This window comes from Drosophila kikkawai, chromosome 3R (assembly GCF_030179895.1).
Source record: "Drosophila kikkawai strain 14028-0561.14 chromosome 3R, DkikHiC1v2, whole genome shotgun sequence".
In the NCBI taxonomy this organism is placed as follows: domain Eukaryota; kingdom Metazoa; phylum Arthropoda; class Insecta; order Diptera; family Drosophilidae; genus Drosophila; species Drosophila kikkawai.
In genome coordinates this window covers 31836256-31855441 of record NC_091731.1, presented here as the reverse complement: position 1 = coordinate 31855441, position 19186 = coordinate 31836256, and the positions used below count along the sequence as shown (strand labels likewise).

Genomic DNA, 19186 nt, shown 5'->3' with positions numbered 1-19186 from the left:
CTTAGAAAAAATATTATAAATTTATTTTAAACTTACCCTTCGTTATTCTGTCTAAATATTCCTTGAAAAAAAACCTAAAACAAAAGAGAAAAAAACTATTTTTAAGATTTTATATATTAATTAAGATGACAAACTTAAACTCTAGAGCATAAAACCCTTTGAAAACTGTAAGGTCTAGAGAGCAGACTTAAGATGGGCGGCGTCTTAGGGCGCCTCTGATCTGTGCTGATCGGCATGACGAAGACGAAGACGTTGTCCCGAACCGACACACGTCAGCTCAGCGAGGGATTCTCCAGAGCTCCATGGGTTGGTTCTCCATGGGTTCCCTGGGTCTCTTGCTCATCGCTCGCTAATCGCGTGTCCAAGTGTCCATTTTTGCCCCGGCTGACAGCTTCTGGCGAGCGGTGAGGTGAGCTCACTTGTGCTTATTTCATTTTATTTATTTATTTACTCATTCCGCGCCAGTCGCCAGACAGCCTCAGTCTCCAGATCTCGAGATGAAATGCATTGAGGTAGGTCTCCAGGCGGGGAGGAGATAACTGCAAGCTGCAGGCAAATATTGACCAGACGGAGGAACACACTTCCCAGCATGTACTTTTGTGCATTGTCTTCAATTAGGCACAGTGACACCTCCCCCAAGCAAACCGGCAATTGGCAATTAATCACGTCGGAGTGACCTCAGCCAGCGAATCAATCAGCAAGGCACACACACACCGCACACACACCACACACGCCCATCACAATGAATGAACGGACGGACGGTGGCCATTTAGCGGACACACCCAGCAAACAATTTTATTTCGAGTTCAAGTAAATAAGCAAATAAGCTAAATGCGTACAAATGTTTTGTTTTCGCGCTCTTTGTTCGCCCATAGAAAACCCACGAGAATGAGTACGGTTTACCGAAAAAATACAAAAACAGAAGAGGAATTTATGACCAATCATCAAATAGAACAATACCCACGAATTTTATTTCTGGGGGTCTCTGTACATATCCCCTTTTTAACCCGCTAATTAGGCGGTCAAATAAAAGCTAAAATAAGAATTACTATATAGTAAAGTGGATAGTAAAATTGCGACATTCCATTGGCATTTAAACCGAGAGCATATGTCATCACATGTGGTCATCGAGTGGTTAGATTGCATTTAAAATGTTTATAAATTAAGAAACAATTTTAACATTTGGAAGAGAATATAGAGAATAGAGATTTTAGATCAGATTTCGATTTTGATAATCAAATTCGTGTTCATAATTTTAAATTTTCGCATTAAAATGTTCAAAACTGCTGAAAACCCTGCTGATTGTGGTTTTTAAGTAATAAATTCGTGTTCAAAGTGAATTACTTGTTAGCAGAAAAGGAAAAATATACCGAAATTGATTATTAGAAATAAATTGAAAATGTTGGTTAATTTTCTAAATAATATATAGATATAGATTAATATTTTTAATTTTTCTAAAAAAACTATGACATTTTTTCTCTTTCTGAAAAAAAAGCAAACCGCACTCATATATGTCGCCGAAAAAAAAACACTTTTTGGTGACTGGAAAATCGCAATCGAAATTGGGGGGAAGACCTCCCATGAACTTTCGACGCGTCTCCCACACGGCGGTAAATAAAATATCGCGTCCCTATGGCCAAAAGTACCGTTAGCATTGCACAATTGAAATGCAGTTAAGGCAAAAGAAGAAGAAAAGTGCAGCCGAGTGTGGGCCTGGCTTTTTCTTATATTTATTTTTTTTCATATTATTTTTTAGGCCTGACTCTGGCTGGCCTGGCGGCCTGCCAATCGCCCCAAAACGATCAATTGGCAGAGAGACCCCCATAAAATGTTGCCAACTGTCTCTCTGACTGTCTGACTGTCCGATATTCGGTCGCTGTCTGACTGACTCTCGTTTGCAGAGCTGATTTACGAGCTCGCCACGGGCCGTTGTGTAACGCATGCGATTCAGAATTTTTAAATGCCAAGCTCTGACCAGCAGAAGCGAAGTGCACTGGGAGAAATTGAGTTAGACTTGATAATTATAAATAAATAAATTAGGGAAACGATATTCTAGCTTAAAAGTGTATTTCCAGCTAGTTTGAAAGCTTAAAATACTATTTTTTTTTGGGTATAAAAGTTCATAGATTCAAAAACCAGGGTGACAGTGATTTTTTTCATCGCTTTTTTTGAATAATAATATAAATTTAATAATTTATATTAATACCTTTGATATCTGAAATGAGCTTAAAAATATTGTATGTTAATTGGTGTTATTTAAAAATCTTTAAACAATATATTCAAATGTCTAAATATCCGCTTCAAAATTATAAAATAAAATAATACAATAAATAACTCTTTAAATATATTCTAAATATATACTATATGTGTATTACAGTGTACTGTAAAGAGTCAGTCGAGAGACCCCTTGCTGTTGTTTTTTTCGGTATTGGCTGTCGCCAAGTCGCGACGGTGGCGGCGACATTTTAATCAAAAAACTCAATCGAACGCACGCATGCGCAATAAAAACAAAAATAAAATCAAACCTATAAAATCAACAGGCAACCACCACAAGAGTCACTCTTAAACCGTTTCACTTACCCAGCCAGCAAACCAAACAAAAAAAAAAAAAAGAAAAAAGAAATACGATTGTGAATAAATAGAGATATAGAGACATATGCCAGCCGGTTTTGGAGGCGTCGGAGTTCTTCCGTTTGACAAAGTTCATATAACCTTAGCCCCTATGCGAATTTCAATTCGATTTGCTGGGAATTTATTGACATTCATGTGGGTTAAAGCTTGAGAATTGATTTCTTGGCTTATGATAATGTGGCGATGAAGAGGAAATGGGGAAATTAAGATGCTTTGTGGGAGATATAATGCTTGAATAAGGCTCTATATTCTATAATGAAATATTTAAATCTGGGAAATTTATTGTGTTTAAATGTAATTAAATTTTTAATAGTTGATTATATGAATTGACATTTAAAATCTATATATATTTTCCCACCATTCTCCTAAATAAATAAAATCTCCATAAGATTTTCCCATATCCAAATATCAAGGCGATTTCAATCTCTTTAGCCAAGTGACACATTTTCAACTTAAGCAGAAAAATAAGTTTTTAGGCTCGGCTCTCCAACTCCATAATAGAACCCAAACTGAAGATAAATAATGTGGAAACATTCGGGGAATGGCCAAGTGTGGTGTGAGCAATAAATTCGAATATGTAAATAATTGCTGGCAATTTTTGGCGCGCCACTGCGAAATTAATTAAAACATTCGCTCGGGCAGGCCATATGTGTTGGCAAATAAAAAAAAAAAGAAGGAGTTAAGTCCACAAGCACACTCACACATGGCACATTGCAAAATTTATGACAATTTAAATGGCACACATTTGGTGGACAATTTAAAGCGATTAGCGCCGAAATTTTCGCGCATTTGGACTCCAAGCAGTCACATGGCTTGGCCTGTTATTTGCTTTTCTTGAAAAATTTATTGGGAAATTGTTTTGGGGTGCGCCGCAAGTTGTAAAAAATTTCCAGATTAGTCACACTTTTCTTTCAGGGGGGAAAAGTCTTAGATTTAATACAAATGAACAGCATTTTAATGTAAAAAAAAATATATATTTTGTTTGATTTATCATGAAATGAGATAAGCTTTCTCTAGAAACTTGGGGAAGAAGTGGGTTATAGAGGTACATTTTTATTTAAAAACTTTTTATAGATTTATTTTGGTCTCCGTTTTGTACTATTGTTTAAGAAATTCAGATGTTGCATGGCTATTTTTTCTTTCTTTTTCTAAAATTTTGCTACATTACTAACTTATTTATTTTTTATTTTCTTAACTCTTACAGAGCCACAACAGTCGGTGCGGCCTCATGACAAAGTCAAGAAGTTAACTAAAATGCAGTGCAATGGCAATACAAATCAAAACAACATGACAGGCGATGTGAAGAGTGCAATTAGCAGTGGCAGCAACAGCAACTGCAGCAGCATCAGCAGCAACGCACAGCAGCAACATCAAACGCTTATCAACGGCAAGGCGACTGTGCCCCCGGCAACAGGCGGAGTTGCTGCTCCAGCAGCAGCAGCAACATCCGCGGCACCAGCAACATGCGGCACGTCAGCAATCGCCACTGACGCGACGCGCTACAAATCGGGATTAAGTGATGCGGCGGCCAGCGGAGACGTTGATGGCCGGCCGACTACGACTACTCCAGCCGCCGCTCCAAGCGTTTTTAGCACCGGTTGTGCAACGATGCCGCGAACTCGCCAATACGGAAGCATTGCAACTTCAGCGGCAGCAGCAACAGGAGCAACATCGGTTGCATCCACAGGAGCAAATGCAGCCAACACCATGACAGCTGATAAGAAATTCTTGGGACAGACGGCGCCCGTTCAGGGGCATCCTCATCATCATCTTCATCATCATCATCATCCTCATCATAAGCTGCAATTTGTCGATAAGGCCGACTCCGAGCTGGCCGCCTTGGACAATCTGGATTTGGCACACAGCCTAGACCTGTTGGATGTGGATGGCGAGGATCCATATGGAGCCCTGCAGGATTATTTGGAGCGTGTCAAGGTGAGTGTTTTGCCTATGGAAACAGTATACTATAGGATTTATGGGAAGCGCAACACTCTTCCGTTCCCATTTAAAAGGGGAAGAAGAATTGGGCTATGTCCCACTTGTCTGTCTCAGTCTGTTAAATGACATTATTCAATTTCTGGCATTTTCACATGATAATAACCAGCAATTTATGTGTGTCCCCTAGTAGAAAAATGCAAACACACAATACACAGGGAGAAAATAAATATTAATACAAAAAAAATACTGTTTATCATCATTTAAAGGCTTTTTGGAAGCAAGAAACTAATTTTTAAATAGTTTATGAAATACAATTTATATATTTACATATTTTATAAATATTCGTCTATATTCTTTTATGAAATTATGTTGAATTGGTAGCCTTACTCTACACTTTCTCTCCGTGTAAACTTACTCAACTGCGCCTGGGACCTGGCCTAGTGGCAGTCTCTCAATGAACCCCACTTCCCTCCTGTCAACACGGTGTGATTTTGCAAATGATTATTTTGCGTGACAGAAAAATGTGTTAAGGCAAACAAACATAGTCACAAATACACTCACAAAAACACACTCATATACACACACACACACACTCCCATCGCCTAGTCAGCTGTAATATGTAACGCATACGCAGTGTTGCACGCCCGACTTTCCGTTTTGCCGCTTTGGCTGTCGTTAGAGTTGTCGTTGCCGCTGTCAGCCTCGTCGTCGTCGAAGTCGTAGTCGTCGTCAGCGGTCGTGTACATAAAATTTTATGTTTCTGTACCGGAAAGCGCAATATTACATATACACATCAACGATGACGGCAACGTCAATGGCCGCAGCTTTAGTTTTTCTGTTTTTCATCGCCTTTTTCCTTCGCTCTTTGTCTTTTTTTTATAACTGTTTCGCATGAATTTTCTTCATAGCCGGGTAATATTTGCTTCTTCTTTTTTTTTTTTTTTGTATTTTTATTATTATTATTTTGTTTATTTGTTGCTCAAGGCGGAAGCCATGCACGCACGCGCTTTTAGCTGGCATATGCGTTTATGGTTCTTGCGGCGGTCAGTGGTTGGCTAAGCTCCATTAAACATTAAACTCTGCAGGCTAAAAGTTGGGGGAAAAAATTGTTTCCATTTTCATAAGGAATTTTGTATCTATTTTTATGTTTAAAAGGCCACTAAAAAGTTTAACTTTTGCACTTTACAGAGAATTTATAAAGCCTATTTTTGGATTTTTCTTTAATATCGATTGAATCTGTTTGAAAGTCGTCTGTGATTTTATGTATTTGTTGATCGTGCAAATTTCCAAGCAAAAATTCCATATTTTTTATGACATTTATTTATTGTCATTAAGGTTACAAAGATAACTAATACTAAAGGAGTTTAATAGTTTGCTAGCTTTCTCTGCACTTAAAAAAAATCAAAAATCAATCAGCATTTACTGTAATTATTAATTTATAGAAAAAGTAAGAAAGAATTTAAACTTCCTTTAATAAACAATTTAAGTTTAAACTTGGATACAATGTTTTTCCTTTCTTATCTATTCTTTAATAATTTTGTTAAATTTTTTTCCGTGCACCCAGATTTTTTTCACTGGATTTACCAAGCTCTAGATACAAATAAACTTCATAACTAAAGTGTTTTTCCATCGTTTTTCTGCCAAAGTAAATCACCCACAAATCGCGGGCAAATCGCCAGCGATTTAACTGCGTTTTTTAACGCTCTAAAATCAGAGCAAGGCGTTTTTATCGCCGCTGATCAACTGGGATGGCTTTATGGCCATATAAACGAGGCACGCTATATGCCGTATGCCTTATGCTGCATTTTATAATCAGTGTCATCACCTCAACACCCATAGACGCCCCTTTTTTTTGTCGAGAGTCCCAACTAAACCTAGTTTGGCTTAGTTTTTTCTATGGCAACGGCGTGGGCTGTCAGCTTATGGCCTTACACTGCGGTTATTAACGCCTTTTTACATATTTTCACCTCTTCTCCCTCTCTTCTCTCCCCAAAAATATATATATACAACTAATTTTTTGGCTAAATTGAAATTATTAGCCGGCAACTGTGCCTAATGATGACAAAACGTGTCACAGCGCTCTGCCCACGCAGCTTTCTTTTGGTGGGGCTTAAGGAGGGGCGAGAGGTCGAATGGTTGGTTTGGTCGCCTGCCTTTGTGCACATTTATTATGACAAATAGTGCAGCGTTTTTTTTGCCTTTTGCCGGCTGGAAATTGCCGTTATTCGCTAAGACTGCTAAGACGCTTGTCGCTTAGCCTTAGGCTTAATTTGCCTACACGGGTACAAAAAAAATTGGGGTCTTTTAGGGGAGTACAAGTTGAGTTAATTTTAATAAAATTTAATAAAAAATGGGTTAAAGGTATTGCAGTTAATTAAGAAATAAATATATTAATATATTTTATATAATAATGTATATTGAAATATTTGATAAGTGAAAGAAGCTAGGAAAATTGGAATATTTAAATTTATCGCTTAATATCGAAAATATCGTTTTAATTTACTTTTCAGATATCAATAATTATCAAAAATTATCGATAGCGATATTATCAAAATGTAATTATTAATTAATTACCTAATTTTTTGTTTTAATTGCTAAGAAATATCAAACAAAATATCGATTTATGGCACAATATCGCATAAAATATCGATAAAGTTGCGATATACCTCTATTTTCTGTAATTCAAAATTTCAAAAAATATTTGTTTATGGAGGGTTATCTTATGTAAGAAGTTTTTTCAGATATTATATGAAATGGAACTCACAATTGATATTTTTCGCATACCCAACGATAGCCGGAATAATCTTAATACAATTATAAGGTAATCAGACATGGCTTTCCCTTTATTATTTTTGTACTTTTCCAAAGTGTAGTTATGAAATTGCGTTAGTGGAGGCGGTAATCACCGCCTGACCCATTTAAGACGACGCACCAAAACGAAACGAAGCGAATTCATGACAGGCGTTCGGCGGGCTCTAAGCAACTCGTTTTCTGCGTCGCGCTTCCTGCATCAATTAGCGCTGGCTTTTGCACAGATTTTCCATAATTTTACATGGACAAGCGTTAGGCTATGCCTGGCTAGGAGCAGAGTTTTCCCGTTTAAGCAGCCATTAATTGGCGCTCGTCAACATCGGTACCAACGACGACAACGACGACGGCGACGATTGTGTGGTGGCTAAGCAGTAAGCTTAATGCATCAATCAAGCTTTCAGCGTCACAACGTGTATAAATATTGCTTTTTTCTCTTATTTTGCTTGAAATCTGATAAATCAGACGAGACGCGGCTGGGCTTGCGTGTGTTCTCAAACGATTTTAATTATAGATATGAAAAAAAAAAGAGCTGGGAAATTGAGACGTAAGGCTGCGCCCAGGGATTGTTTCTTTTTCGGGGCTTTAGTTTTTCGTCGATGTTGGTGGTGGTGGTTCGATGAACCCACAAAAAAAAAGTATCTGCTTCAGCCAATTATGCGAATGCTGTTAATGAATGTGGGCGACGACTCGCCTTTGGGTTTATCTATATGGCTTTATGCAATGGCTCTGTCACTCGGCGAATGCGACTGCGACTCTTAAATGCGATGGCGCAGCAGCAGCAGCAGGAGCAGCAGCTGCCTAGAGAAAGTTGTCTTTGCCCAATTTGCAAATGACGTTTTTTTGTCAACGTCAAGCGGGCAAACGGGCCAAAAAACAAATGGCAATAAAAGGCAGCGCCTGCCTGCACGTTACTATTTTCGTCAACCGGGAGTTGATCCTCAGCCAAAACAAAGAAAAATCCTCAAACACAGAAAGAAAAAGTCGAAACTCTATATCGATATTGTCACCCATCCCTAGGAAAACCTTTTTCTATCATCTGATAACTTATGATATTCTTATTTAATCGATTTATTATCGAAAAAGTAACCTGATCCTTAAACGTTATAAACTAAAGAAGAATTGTTCTACCCATAAACTGATGTTTATCTTTTACTTCTCAAGAAAATCTAACATAATTAAATCAACTTAAAAGTAAAAAAGAAATAAAAATAATATTTTTTCCACCGAAATCGATATTTTTTCGTTGTGTGCTCACAGTGGGAGAAGTTTTCGATACGAAAGTGAGGCACTTCAGATGTGAGGGTAGGTAGGTAGACTTCTACAATTTCACCGGCAGCAATCATAATTGCAGACAGCAATTAAGCTGCTGTCACAGGCTGCCAGCTACTCATGCTGATCGCGTTACAATTGCAATTGCAAAGTTACAGTTGCCGCGTTGCATAGCGTTTGCAAGTTGCAAGTTGCAACTGCTGCTGCCGCATTGCATGTTGCAAGTTGTCAACGGATCGCTGACAATGCGTTGATATTTTCCGACAAGCAAATCAGCAGCTACAAAAAGGCCTTGCCACAGAAATTGAGCCAATTTGCTGACGCCAAAGCTCACAAGCTGGAGGAATCGCGCAACCCGAAGACTTTCTTTTTCTCCATTTTTTATTTTTTGATTTTATTTTTATTTTCAAGTTGTCACTTGGGACTTTTGGTTTTGGCGTATTGAAAGCGCACAAGGCCATTGGAATTTAATTTGTACAATCCTCACTCCTCCTTGTGACACATTTGGTTCAATAGACTTGCGTGGGAGCAATGGTCTTTCTTTAGTTTTCTTCTATTTTTTTGAAAGAAAAATGTTGAAAATCCTAGAAAATTATGGAGAATACAAAATAATAATTTTATGAAAATTTTAGGTGTAATTATGAGTTCAAAAAATTAAATTTATTAAACAAAATACCTAAAAATTTGAGAATTGCTTGTAAACTTTCGGTAGAAAATTTCTAAAAAATCATAGCTCAATTTAGAAGTGTTCCTTGAGTTACTTTTATATAAAAACTAAACAAAAGTCAAATATATTTAACTCCCTTTTAAACTCAACCTTATGCCTGCAAACCACTTTTATTGACCGCAAAAAACTTGACCACTTAAAAAGTTTTTAAATATTTCAAATTACAACAGAACGCGGAATCCAAATTGTGCTTCTGTGGGATTTCCTCTGAAGCTGTCACATCTGTTTAGCACTAAGCTCACCTAACTCAAAAAAAGTAAAAAGCTGCCCTCCGGAAAACGCCAACAAACTACCATTTCAGAGTTTTTTTTTCCCCCCTGTAAAGCTGCTGCACGTGAGCTGTGAGCTGCGATTGACCACTTCAAGTGTCATTGCCCAGTCGAGGAGAGTTGAACAAATGGAAAACATATTTATGGACTGCTGCTTGCATTCTTCTAACCAAACATAGCTACATATATGTATATGTTATGCATACTGGCTTCTCCATGTGAAGTGCCATTGAAATTTATAATGATCTTCAGGGGATTTTGGACCGAACGTTTGCTCGGACGTCAGGCTACCAACCAGAAAAAGAAGCAGAAAAAAAGCCAAAAGTCGATGGTATTATTTAACCAATTTGTTGTTGTTGTTGCCGGCGATGACCTTCAATGGTCATTTGTTGAAAAAAACAAAAAAACAAGCTGGCTGTGTGCTGCTGGCTTACCAAATATTTTGACGTTGATATGTCGATGCTGTGTTGCTGTGGTCAATGTCAATGTCAGAAATGGGCTGAAGTGGAAAAATTCGTTGCTCCCTTATAATTTTTCTTCGATTATTTATTTTTTAATAAGCTAAAACTCTAGCGTGATTGATGCGAGTTTTGAGGGATTACAAAGCCCTTGGTTTTGGGTCTGAGAGTCTGACCTTTGCAGTCACACACACAGCTAGCATCTGTTTGAGGTCTGCTGGTTGTTCTACAATATCTGGGAAGCATATCGCATCTGTGGCATCAGAACTGCGTGCCACGCCCGCCTGTCTGCAGCTGTGGCTCCAATCCCCGTCTAGACCGGGCACAATGCTGATTGCATTTAGCGATAAATTAACCAATGAATACAATTAAAATAGGCAATACTCGAGGACTGCAAGGGCAGCATAGCCAAGGGCAGCCAGGCAAGGAGACCTTCGCGGTGAACACAGGAAGAAATATGGGTTTAGCTTGAGTTGGTCAATGGGTTAAGGGGTTTCGGGAAGTTAACTCGTTATGAAGAGTAAGAAAAAAGCCATGCCAGGTTTACCATAGAGTTTTCTATTATGAAAAATAATTATTCAGAAGAAGAGTAAATAAGAAAAACTCCCTCAAAAGCTTTTTATTTCTCCCAGTGCCATTCTAGAAAGGCCTCCACCAAGGGCAACCGACCGGTGTAACCTTCAATTCGCCACAATACGATTCGATTCGATTCGATTTCTCTCTCAAAATCAATTGCATGCTTTACTTTATTGTGTGCTATAGTTCTCTCTACATGAGTTTTTTGTTTTCTGAAAAAAAACGGTGCCCCCAGGAAGCCGACAAAACTGGAAACTGAGGAGCGAAAACCTAAACCGAATATCGCCCGCCGCATTTAAATGTTCAAATTGGCCGAATCAGTGTCCATGTCCGAGTTTACCATTGGATTAGTCGAGGTGCGATTGCGTTAATTGTGTCTCGTGGGCAGAGATCTCCTTAGGCGCTCGCCACCAATGCCGTTCGTTGTCCAAGGGGAGGTGGAGTAGGCGGAGGATGTTTTCACCTGCTGGCGCAAGTGATTGGGATTGCCAATGAAGCGGACATGTTGTTGGGGCAACATCAGCAATTGCTGCTGCTGCTGCTGCTGCTGCTGCTGCTGATGATCGGCACTTGACATTGATCTTGTCGGGTGCAATCTATTAGCGGCCAGTCGCCAAGAAGGAGCCTGTGCATCCTCCATTGACAGTGATGGCCTGACTGATTGATCGTAACCATTAATTTTATGCGTTGACATTCTTTGCTGCCCGTTGTCATCTGTTGTTGTTCCCCGCCAGAAGCGCTTGCCGCGATTCGGTACAAACGGATCGTCGACATTGTAGAGATCCCGGAGCTGCAGCTTCTTGCCACGGGTGGCAAAGAAGGGATCGTCGTCTATGGACAGCAGGTTGCGATGCTTTTTGCCGCGATGCGGATAGAAGAGGTCATCATACTTGAACAGATCCTTGACCTTGTCGCGCTTGCCACGATTTGGGACAAAGGGCTCATAGCGATTCATGAGGGCATCCAAATCGGGAGAGTTGTGCTTGCGACCACGGGGCGGTATAAAGGGATCACTCTCCTGGCTGACCTCATCTGGAAATTATGAAAATGATTTTTATTGAAAAGAAAAAGAAAATATTCATAGACTCACCTCCCCACTTATAGCCATCAAAGAGCTTTTCCCTGCGAACTAACACATACTGAGGCTCATCCACAATTAGTGGACGCTCCAAATGACCAGATAAGTTCAGTTTCTTCCAGAGAAACATTCCCGGATAATAGTTCTCGGCGGCGCCATCGCTAAGATTACCAGGAGCTCGTTGTATCGGATACAGAAGCTGCATGGCCCAGTGCAGAAACTTGATGAGATCCTGTTCACCAGTCAACAGCATAAACACCTCATTGCTGTTCTCATCCTCGTCGTCGTCTTCATCCCCCAAGAGCTCCTCGGAATCGGAGGAATTAACCTCAGAGTTTGAATCCTGCATGGAACTCAGCTGCAAGTGGAGGCGTGCAAGGGCCTCTTTGTTCCTACAAAAATATATTTATAAGGTTTTTTTTCGTGTGGTTTCTATAGTGTGATTAATGTCCCATCATTTGTTCACTTTAAGGAGCAGCACATTTTCACATTTTTCTCTTCCGTCAGAAAAGCGTGGGCAGCGACCATGAGTTTCAATTACATGTCTTGGGCTGGAGTTTCTCTTTTTTTTTTTAGGTTTTTGGAAATAAATAAGAGACGACACCACCAAATTGATGAACTTCTTTCTGTGGCTCCCACTCGTAACATCTCTCAGACATGTGACCCAGAAATCGCCTTAACTCATTGGAGCTGTCAGGGCTGATCCAATTCAATCAAACGACACACAATTTGAGCCAATTCCACAATCAAAAAATTACTGTGTAAAATTACAAATTAAGCAAAGAACCAAACATCATCGAAAGTTATGCGGGTCTCCGCGGTGGCCAATTAATCAAACATTTAACAAATCAACAAAGGCAAACAAACACAGGCGAAACACAAAAAATTAATAATTATTATAAAGTCCCTCAGCCAGAGACATGATTAATTCGATTTTAATAGCAGCGCCCAATAATTTGTCAACACAAGATAATATTCCACACACTAATTACAAGGCGCAGCGGAAGAAAGAAACAGTTTTTTTTTAAGTAAAACAAAAGAGGAGTGAAAAAATATATACATATATCCGACTGTGCCGTGAAAAGTGAAACTCGTAACGCAGTTTTCGTTTCGATTTCGTTGCGGGCCAATGAATTTGCTGACAGTTGTTATTTTATAAAATAAATCAACATACGTTGGCGAGCGGCCTCCTGGCTGACTTGAAACAAAACTGCAATCGTTCGTACTGATTTTTTCACGCCCATTAATTGGTTTTGCGTGTTCCCAGTCGACAGCCAAATTGTCGACGATTTGTTGCCGCTCTTGCGGGCTTAACCTTTATTTTTTGCGTCGTTTTCTTACATTTTTTTTTTCGGCAATGCCTGGCGCCCTGAGAAGGGTTAGCATTAACCCTTTGAGTGCCGGATTTAAGCTTTGAATTTTATCAAAGTTAAAGGTCTTTGAATGAATCACTATTGCAAGTCTTACTTTAAGATCTGGCAAGAAGGAAGTGGACTTCATGAAAATTCTGATTAAAATTACTTGTAAACCTTAAGCTCACAATTAATTTTAAAACTTTTAACTAGAGTCGAAATTAATACCTCTAAAGCCCTTATATATATTTCCAAAAACACGAAAATCACTTTTATAAAGGGTTAAACCCGAACTTTGGCTGATAAATTGGTTTACATGCGAAGCGGAAACGAGGCGCGAAACTTTCTCAACTTTCCTCCTGTGCAGCCTTGAACCCGCTGCCATTATTCCCCTCCTCCTTCTCCTGCAACTCCTCCTCTTCCTCTGAGGGCCACCCACATCCTTGGCTTTCAACCTGGACTTCTCACCTGGCGGCCATTATGGTGCGATAGTACTCCTGCGGACACTTAGCGGATGCACCCGCTCGACCCTGGCAGCGGTTGCTCCAATACTGGTGAGGAGGCGTGGCACCAAAACCGCCACCACTACCACCAACACCGGGTCCCAATCCAAAGCCCAATCCTGGTACAATTTCCTGCGGCGCTGATTGCCGGTCCCCTAAATCATCTGCATTTCGATTAAAATCCTCAGACGGTGTCCGCGATTCCGAATTCTCCGCTGGAGAGTCGGGCAGCATTTCGAACAGGACGCGTGCATCCTTTTTCTGCTGCATCGGCGGCTGCTGTTGCAGTTGCTGCTGCTGTTGGCTCAAGGCCGCCTTCGTGGCGATAAGCGATGGTGGCAGAGATAGGACCACATTGCCATGGCCATGGCCACCGCCGCAATAAATCGCCAGGCAGACGCTGAGCCAGGCCAACGTGAGTCTCATGCTGTCTGCTGCTGTTGCTGCTGCGTCTGCGATTCAAAGCCAGACTTCACCGACGACGAGGCTGTTCCAATTTTTATTTCTCCTGCTCCTGCTGCTGCTGCCTCGGCGGCCACTTTGATGCAGCGATACAGGCAAGAAACCAAACCAGCTAACAGCCAAGCCAAGTCGGCGGCGACCGCTGCGTTTTTGGCTCTTAGAAAAACGGAGAGACTGAAACTGAAAGTTGCTGGCGAGCGGACCAGCTTTTTATAGCCAACAGTTGATGGTGATGACGATGAGGATGGGGATACTGAGGATACTGCGGAGGAGCTGCCCGCGGAGTTTTGGGAATACGCCTGCTGGTCGTGGTCCAAGAGACCCTTGGTCACACATATGAGAGCACTGGGAGAAATTTGGTCTTAAGCTAACAAAAAATCTTGTAAACTATGACACATTTCCTTATAAAAGTAGCTCCCATTTTCCTTAAGTGTCGTCTCTTGTTTGATTCCACAGCAATGCCAATTGTTTGTCCAGAGCATCGTAGCATGAAATTAATAAAAAGCAATTGCATTTGTATGACGACGAACTGGGAAATAAGCAGCGGCCCACTTGAGATCACCGCAGGCACGGAACTACCCCTCATACGTCATAGTTTCTGTGTTAGAACCCACAAAATCAGTGGGCCAATTCGATGGTCGCAGCTCTTTTGTTTGTCTAACCTGTGACCTGGCCTCCGCCATCACAAATTAGCCGCACAACCTGAGAACAACTGAGAACTCTCAGCGGCGATAAAATCGTAGAGCAGCGGCTTTCTTTCAAAGCCCCCAAGAAGCCATAGACCGGCGACTGGCTACCTTTTCAGAATTTATTGCCTGCTAATGTTCGATCGCATTTGTCTGAGGGCAGCAGCAGCCCTTCTGGGTAAAAAAAAAAAAATAAAAAAAATAAACGGGGTAAAGCAACAACAAACACAATTGTTGAGTAATGAGCACTGCACGTTATTAATGTCACTGGAGGAATCGGGCAAAAGGGGAAGAGGAGCAGCAGGCAGACTTGGCCCTCTGTCTTGGGCCACGATTTTTAATTAAGGGGGGGGTAAGGTATTTAATTTTTTTTTTTTGTAAATTTTTTTTTATTTTTTATTTTTAAAGTTTAACATCTTAAGAATATTGTGTCCAAGTTTAACATTGATCAGAGTGAAATTGACGAAGTTATGCGGAGTTGAACGAAGGTCGGTTGGTGTTCAATGCATGGGAATCACAAAGTTTAAAGCGCTCTCCTGAAAAATTCAATTTTTCAAATCGGTGTACACGATTACAGAAAAACTACTGGACCGATCGATTTGAAATTTGGCACACACATTCTTTAACTAATTCCTCAGGTATTCACGTCGGCCTTTTTTTAATTTTTAATTTTTATATATTTTTAAATTAAGAAATAACGTTTTTTTTTAGTCAAAAATCGGGTTTTTGACTTTCAAATTTCCTAAAAAATCACAAAAAAACTAAAAAAAAAAAAACGCTTCGTGAATACCTCGGGACACTTATCCTTTAACGAATGAGGTATAATTTTTTTAGATCGGATGATCCTGTGAACTGTTAGGATGTACACCGCAAAACAACTTTTTTTGGAGGCGACTCGGGAGATTCCCTATAACTTCTCTACCTCTAAATATTTTTCAATACAAAATTTATCAAAAATTATTCAAATGTTGTGTTATTATATGGTATTTAATTCATTAAGCTAACTTTAGCCGTTTCGCCACAATAATTTTTTGAAAAGTTGCCTTTTTTGCACCGAATTAACCTTACCCCCCCCTTAAGTAATTCGCTGACTTTGTAAGCCCTGTGGGCTCCATCTGTCTGATCTTCTCCGGGTTCTCTTCCCTTTGGGTTCCTTTTTTTTTTGGGCTTCTTCTCTCCCGGTTGTTGTGTTTAATCTGGCTAACAAATTGCTTCATTTCAATTTATTTGCATTCCCTCCTGCGAGTCGTGTTCCTGTTGCCAAGAGTTCGTGGCTGCAGTTTTCTGTTTTCCTCGGCATCTCGAGTGTGGAAAAAGGCAAACCTCGGCCGGTCGTGTTCTAATTTATTTGTCTTTGATTGTGCCCATGTCTCTGTGGGTCTCCTTGGTCGTGTCCTGGGCTTTCTTTTTGTTCCTATTTCTGTTTCTGTTTTGCCGCTGCTGCTCCTGCTCCTGTCCCTGTGTTTGCGGGGCAAATTAAGCAAACATACATCATAGTCGGGGGCCATTAGAAGAGGCTGTGGCTGTGGCGCTCTGGGCGCGATTAATAGACCATTGCCTTGATATATGTGTGCAATTAGAGCGCTAATCAAAACTTAATCTTAGCGGCAGTCCGGAATTTATGTGTCCTCTATGCAGAGAAGAAAAAAATAATTACAGGAATGGGAATGAAGTAGAAACTAGTAGGGAATAGGGTTATGGGGAGAAATTTAAACAAAAAATACCAGGAGGAGGGACTATCTTTTGAGAAGAGAAAAAATAAGAAGAGGAACAGGAAAAAGCGAAATGATATCTATGAAATTATTATATATTTTCTATTTTTAAAGAACCTTATCCCACATTTTTCTCCAAGTGCCGTCAACTAACACAACTGCCATTCTAATTGCAGCGGGAAATCAACGAGGTCTTCGAGCTGCGCAAGGTCCAGCGCTTGGAGCAGCAGCTTCGCGACCAACTGGAGGAGCGGCTATCGCAGGCTGGAGTCCAGCAGCTTGATGAATTGTCTCGTTCCACGGAATCAGATAGTGGCTTTGACAGCAGCAGCACCACAGCAACATCGACCGCGGCAACAGTAACAGCAACTGCAGCAGCAACAGCGACAGCAACAGCAACATCGGCGGGCAAGCCAGTGACAACTAAACTAAGGGCATTGTCACCGCCGCCTCTGAGTCCAGTGAAATCCCTGCCTGCTTCCGCTCCTCCTGCAGGCCAAACGGACGATGTCAACATTTGGGCCTGCAAGTTTCTACGTGATCTGGACAGCCTGATGGCCGCCGATAAGCTGCCACCGCACCTGGCACACCTGGCCGGAGTAGGAGGATCTGCTTCCGGCTCTAATTCCGGCAGCAGTTCACCCATCTCCCGGACAGCTCCCATGCTCCTGTCCGCAGCAGCCACGGCGGCCATACAGAGTCGTTATGGCAAGGGCTCATCCATCATGGAGCAGCAGCAGCAGCAGCAGAATGGACTTGTCTTGAAGCCAGAGAAACACGTGAGTGTACAGAAAATATATATATAGAAATATACATTTAAATATTAAGAAAAATTTCCATATTTATATTATAAGAGCAATGACTTGAGCCCCCCTTTAAGAATCAGTTACTTCAATTTACATTACAAATGCGGGATTATCCCTGGGAGTATTCATAAATTCTGTAGCTCAGACTGGGATTTCCTAATCTCGAGTCACTGGAATTCCCCCATGTAAATCTCCTCCTTCTCGCTGCCTCAATTTCGACATGCGAGCGAACAAACAACAGCAAGCATACTTTATGAATTTGGGTTAGATAAAATGCGCTCAGAAAGACAAAAGGCATTTAATCTGAATCACAACAATCTTGTCAACATGCACACGCACCAGCGGAATTTTTCGTTGGCCCACACACACAGGGAGAGATGGAGGACCCCACCCCAGAACCGGGTTTTGGTGGGGAAAGAATGTTCTTTCAAGAACTGCCATATGTTCCAGCCAGTGTGCCAGGCAGCCATCCATCCATCCATTCGCCGGATGCGCAACTGAAGCGCGTGAAATTTATGGGCAGCAGAAAAGCTGGAAAGTCTGGGGGGGATCAAGATGGAGATGAAAATGGAAACGAGGATGAGGAATAAGGGGCAGGAGAACGTTGATAGACAGTCGTCACTCGGTGGCTGGCACTTGAACGAGTTAAACTTTGAACTTCTGTTCGAATGAAGGGAATGATGGCTGTGGCTCTCGATTTTTTGTTGCATTTTTCGGGGAGGGCCTCCGGCCTCCTCGCCAGCGCCATAAAATGTGTAATAAAATAGTCTAATTAGTGCAGTTCTTGAGCGATAGATTGGTAGACAATTGGAGATTGATTGCCGGGCATTTGGGTCGTAAAAGATTTTCTAATTGCAATCAGAGGAAAGAGTCAAAGTTCATTGGGGAACTTGCTGGCAACTTTTACTAGTTGATAAGCCCAAGACGGAAGTCTTACTTCTGCTTGGGTAAATGCACTCAAACAAATACTTAAAAATTATAAATTATATATTCTTAATAGTTTTAATTTAGATCTTTTAAATTATATTAAATAAAGATTAGTGAGGGGTTATAAGTATTGCAAAAGAAATTAGTCGTAGACGCATCCTAAAGCTATTTAATAATACAATAAAGTAACTTCCCAACAGCTTATTTTCTCCCAGTGCCTTGTGTTTACTCTCTAGCCAAGAGGCTGCAGTGTTTGGCCAACTCAATGACCCACTTTGTGCAGCCGCTGGAGTGTGTGTGTGTGTGTGATTGTTAGTGTCTATTCAGGCCCATAAACCATAAGCCCCGAAACAGACTAACCAACTTGTTAGCTGTCTCCGGCTTATCAAACCAAATATATCTAATTAAAACATTTATAAGCCAAAACTGCTCATAAACGGCACCAAGCTTGCGGTCTCTCATATTGTTGCATATGCTTAGCATACATTTCGCTTACCTCGGATCTCCTCCACCGATTATCGGTTGGAAAAACCTCAAAAAGGCAGCACAGACTTGCTGCAACAAGACAAATATTAATTTTCAAAACGCGTGCCGGGCCGCCGTCGGTGGAAAAACACGACATCAACACCGAAAAACGTTAACCGAAAACCAAAAAACCCACAAAAAGTCTGTCAGAGAGGGAATCTGAGGCGGAAAAGGGCTGAAGGTGGGCTGCGCCTGAGACTGGGACTGGGGCTTCCATTGTTGTTTTTGTTGACAACTGGCAATGTTTGCTACCAATCGATTTGATGAGTTTCAGCTGCAGTATTCCCCAGGGTAAAAGAAGGGATCCTGGCCCATTTCCTCTCTACAGTTTGCCTTGCTTCTAAAAATGTCCAATGAAAGGCTACAGGAAAGCAGCTTCTGCTTTTTAAATACAGATGAGGTCAAGCAATGAGAACTTTCCTAACTTTTAAAGTAAAGTTTTTAAATATAAAATAA

At 40.8% G+C, this 19186-nt stretch overlaps 2 protein-coding genes across 8 annotated transcripts in view; one reads left to right on the top strand and one right to left on the bottom strand.

Annotated features, from left to right (window-relative positions):
* The window catches only part of cv-c (crossveinless c), a 103696-nt gene that overhangs the window by 59105 nt on the left and 25405 nt on the right, over positions 1 to 19186 (top strand). For all 5 annotated transcript variants that reach the window (XM_017171004.3, XM_017171000.3, XM_017171001.3 and 2 more), the window contains 2 exons: positions 3836 to 4566; positions 16649 to 17251. In XM_017171004.3, coding sequence (XP_017026493.1) covers positions 3836 to 4566; positions 16649 to 17251 — 1334 coding nt within the window. The remainder of the gene's footprint in view (positions 1 to 3835; positions 4567 to 16648; positions 17252 to 19186) is intronic.
* Positions 10834 to 14188, bottom strand: natalisin. 3 transcript variants are annotated; one of them, XM_017171014.2, is made up of 3 exons: positions 13578 to 14188; positions 11770 to 12149; positions 10834 to 11711 (listed from the first exon to the last, which is right to left on the bottom strand). In XM_017171014.2, the coding sequence occupies exons 1-3, from the start codon at positions 14036 to 14038 to the stop codon at positions 11047 to 11049; spliced, it is 1506 nt and encodes a 501-aa protein (XP_017026503.1). In that variant the 5' UTR covers positions 14039 to 14188; the 3' UTR covers positions 10834 to 11046. The 3 variants fall into 3 exon arrangements, with proteins under 3 accessions (XP_017026503.1, XP_070143313.1, XP_070143312.1); XM_070287212.1 differs by lacking the exon at positions 13578 to 14188 and adding an exon at positions 12743 to 12879 and having other exon boundaries at positions 10838 to 11711; XM_070287211.1 differs by lacking the exon at positions 13578 to 14188 and adding an exon at positions 12818 to 12834 and having other exon boundaries at positions 10838 to 11711.

Excerpts from the sequence above, each read along its gene's own strand:
- natalisin (XM_017171014.2), bottom strand. The coding sequence starts at position 14,038 with ATGAGACTCACGTTGGCCTGGCTCAGCGTCTGCCTGGCGATTTATTGC. Across the intron at positions 12,150-13,577 it reads CGCACCATAATGGCCGCCAG|GAACAAAGAGGCCCTTGCAC; the intron begins GTGAGAAGTCCA and ends ATATTTTTGTAG. Across the intron at positions 11,712-11,769 it reads TGATGGCTATAAGTGGGGAG|ATGAGGTCAGCCAGGAGAGT; the intron begins GTGAGTCTATGA and ends CATAATTTCCAG.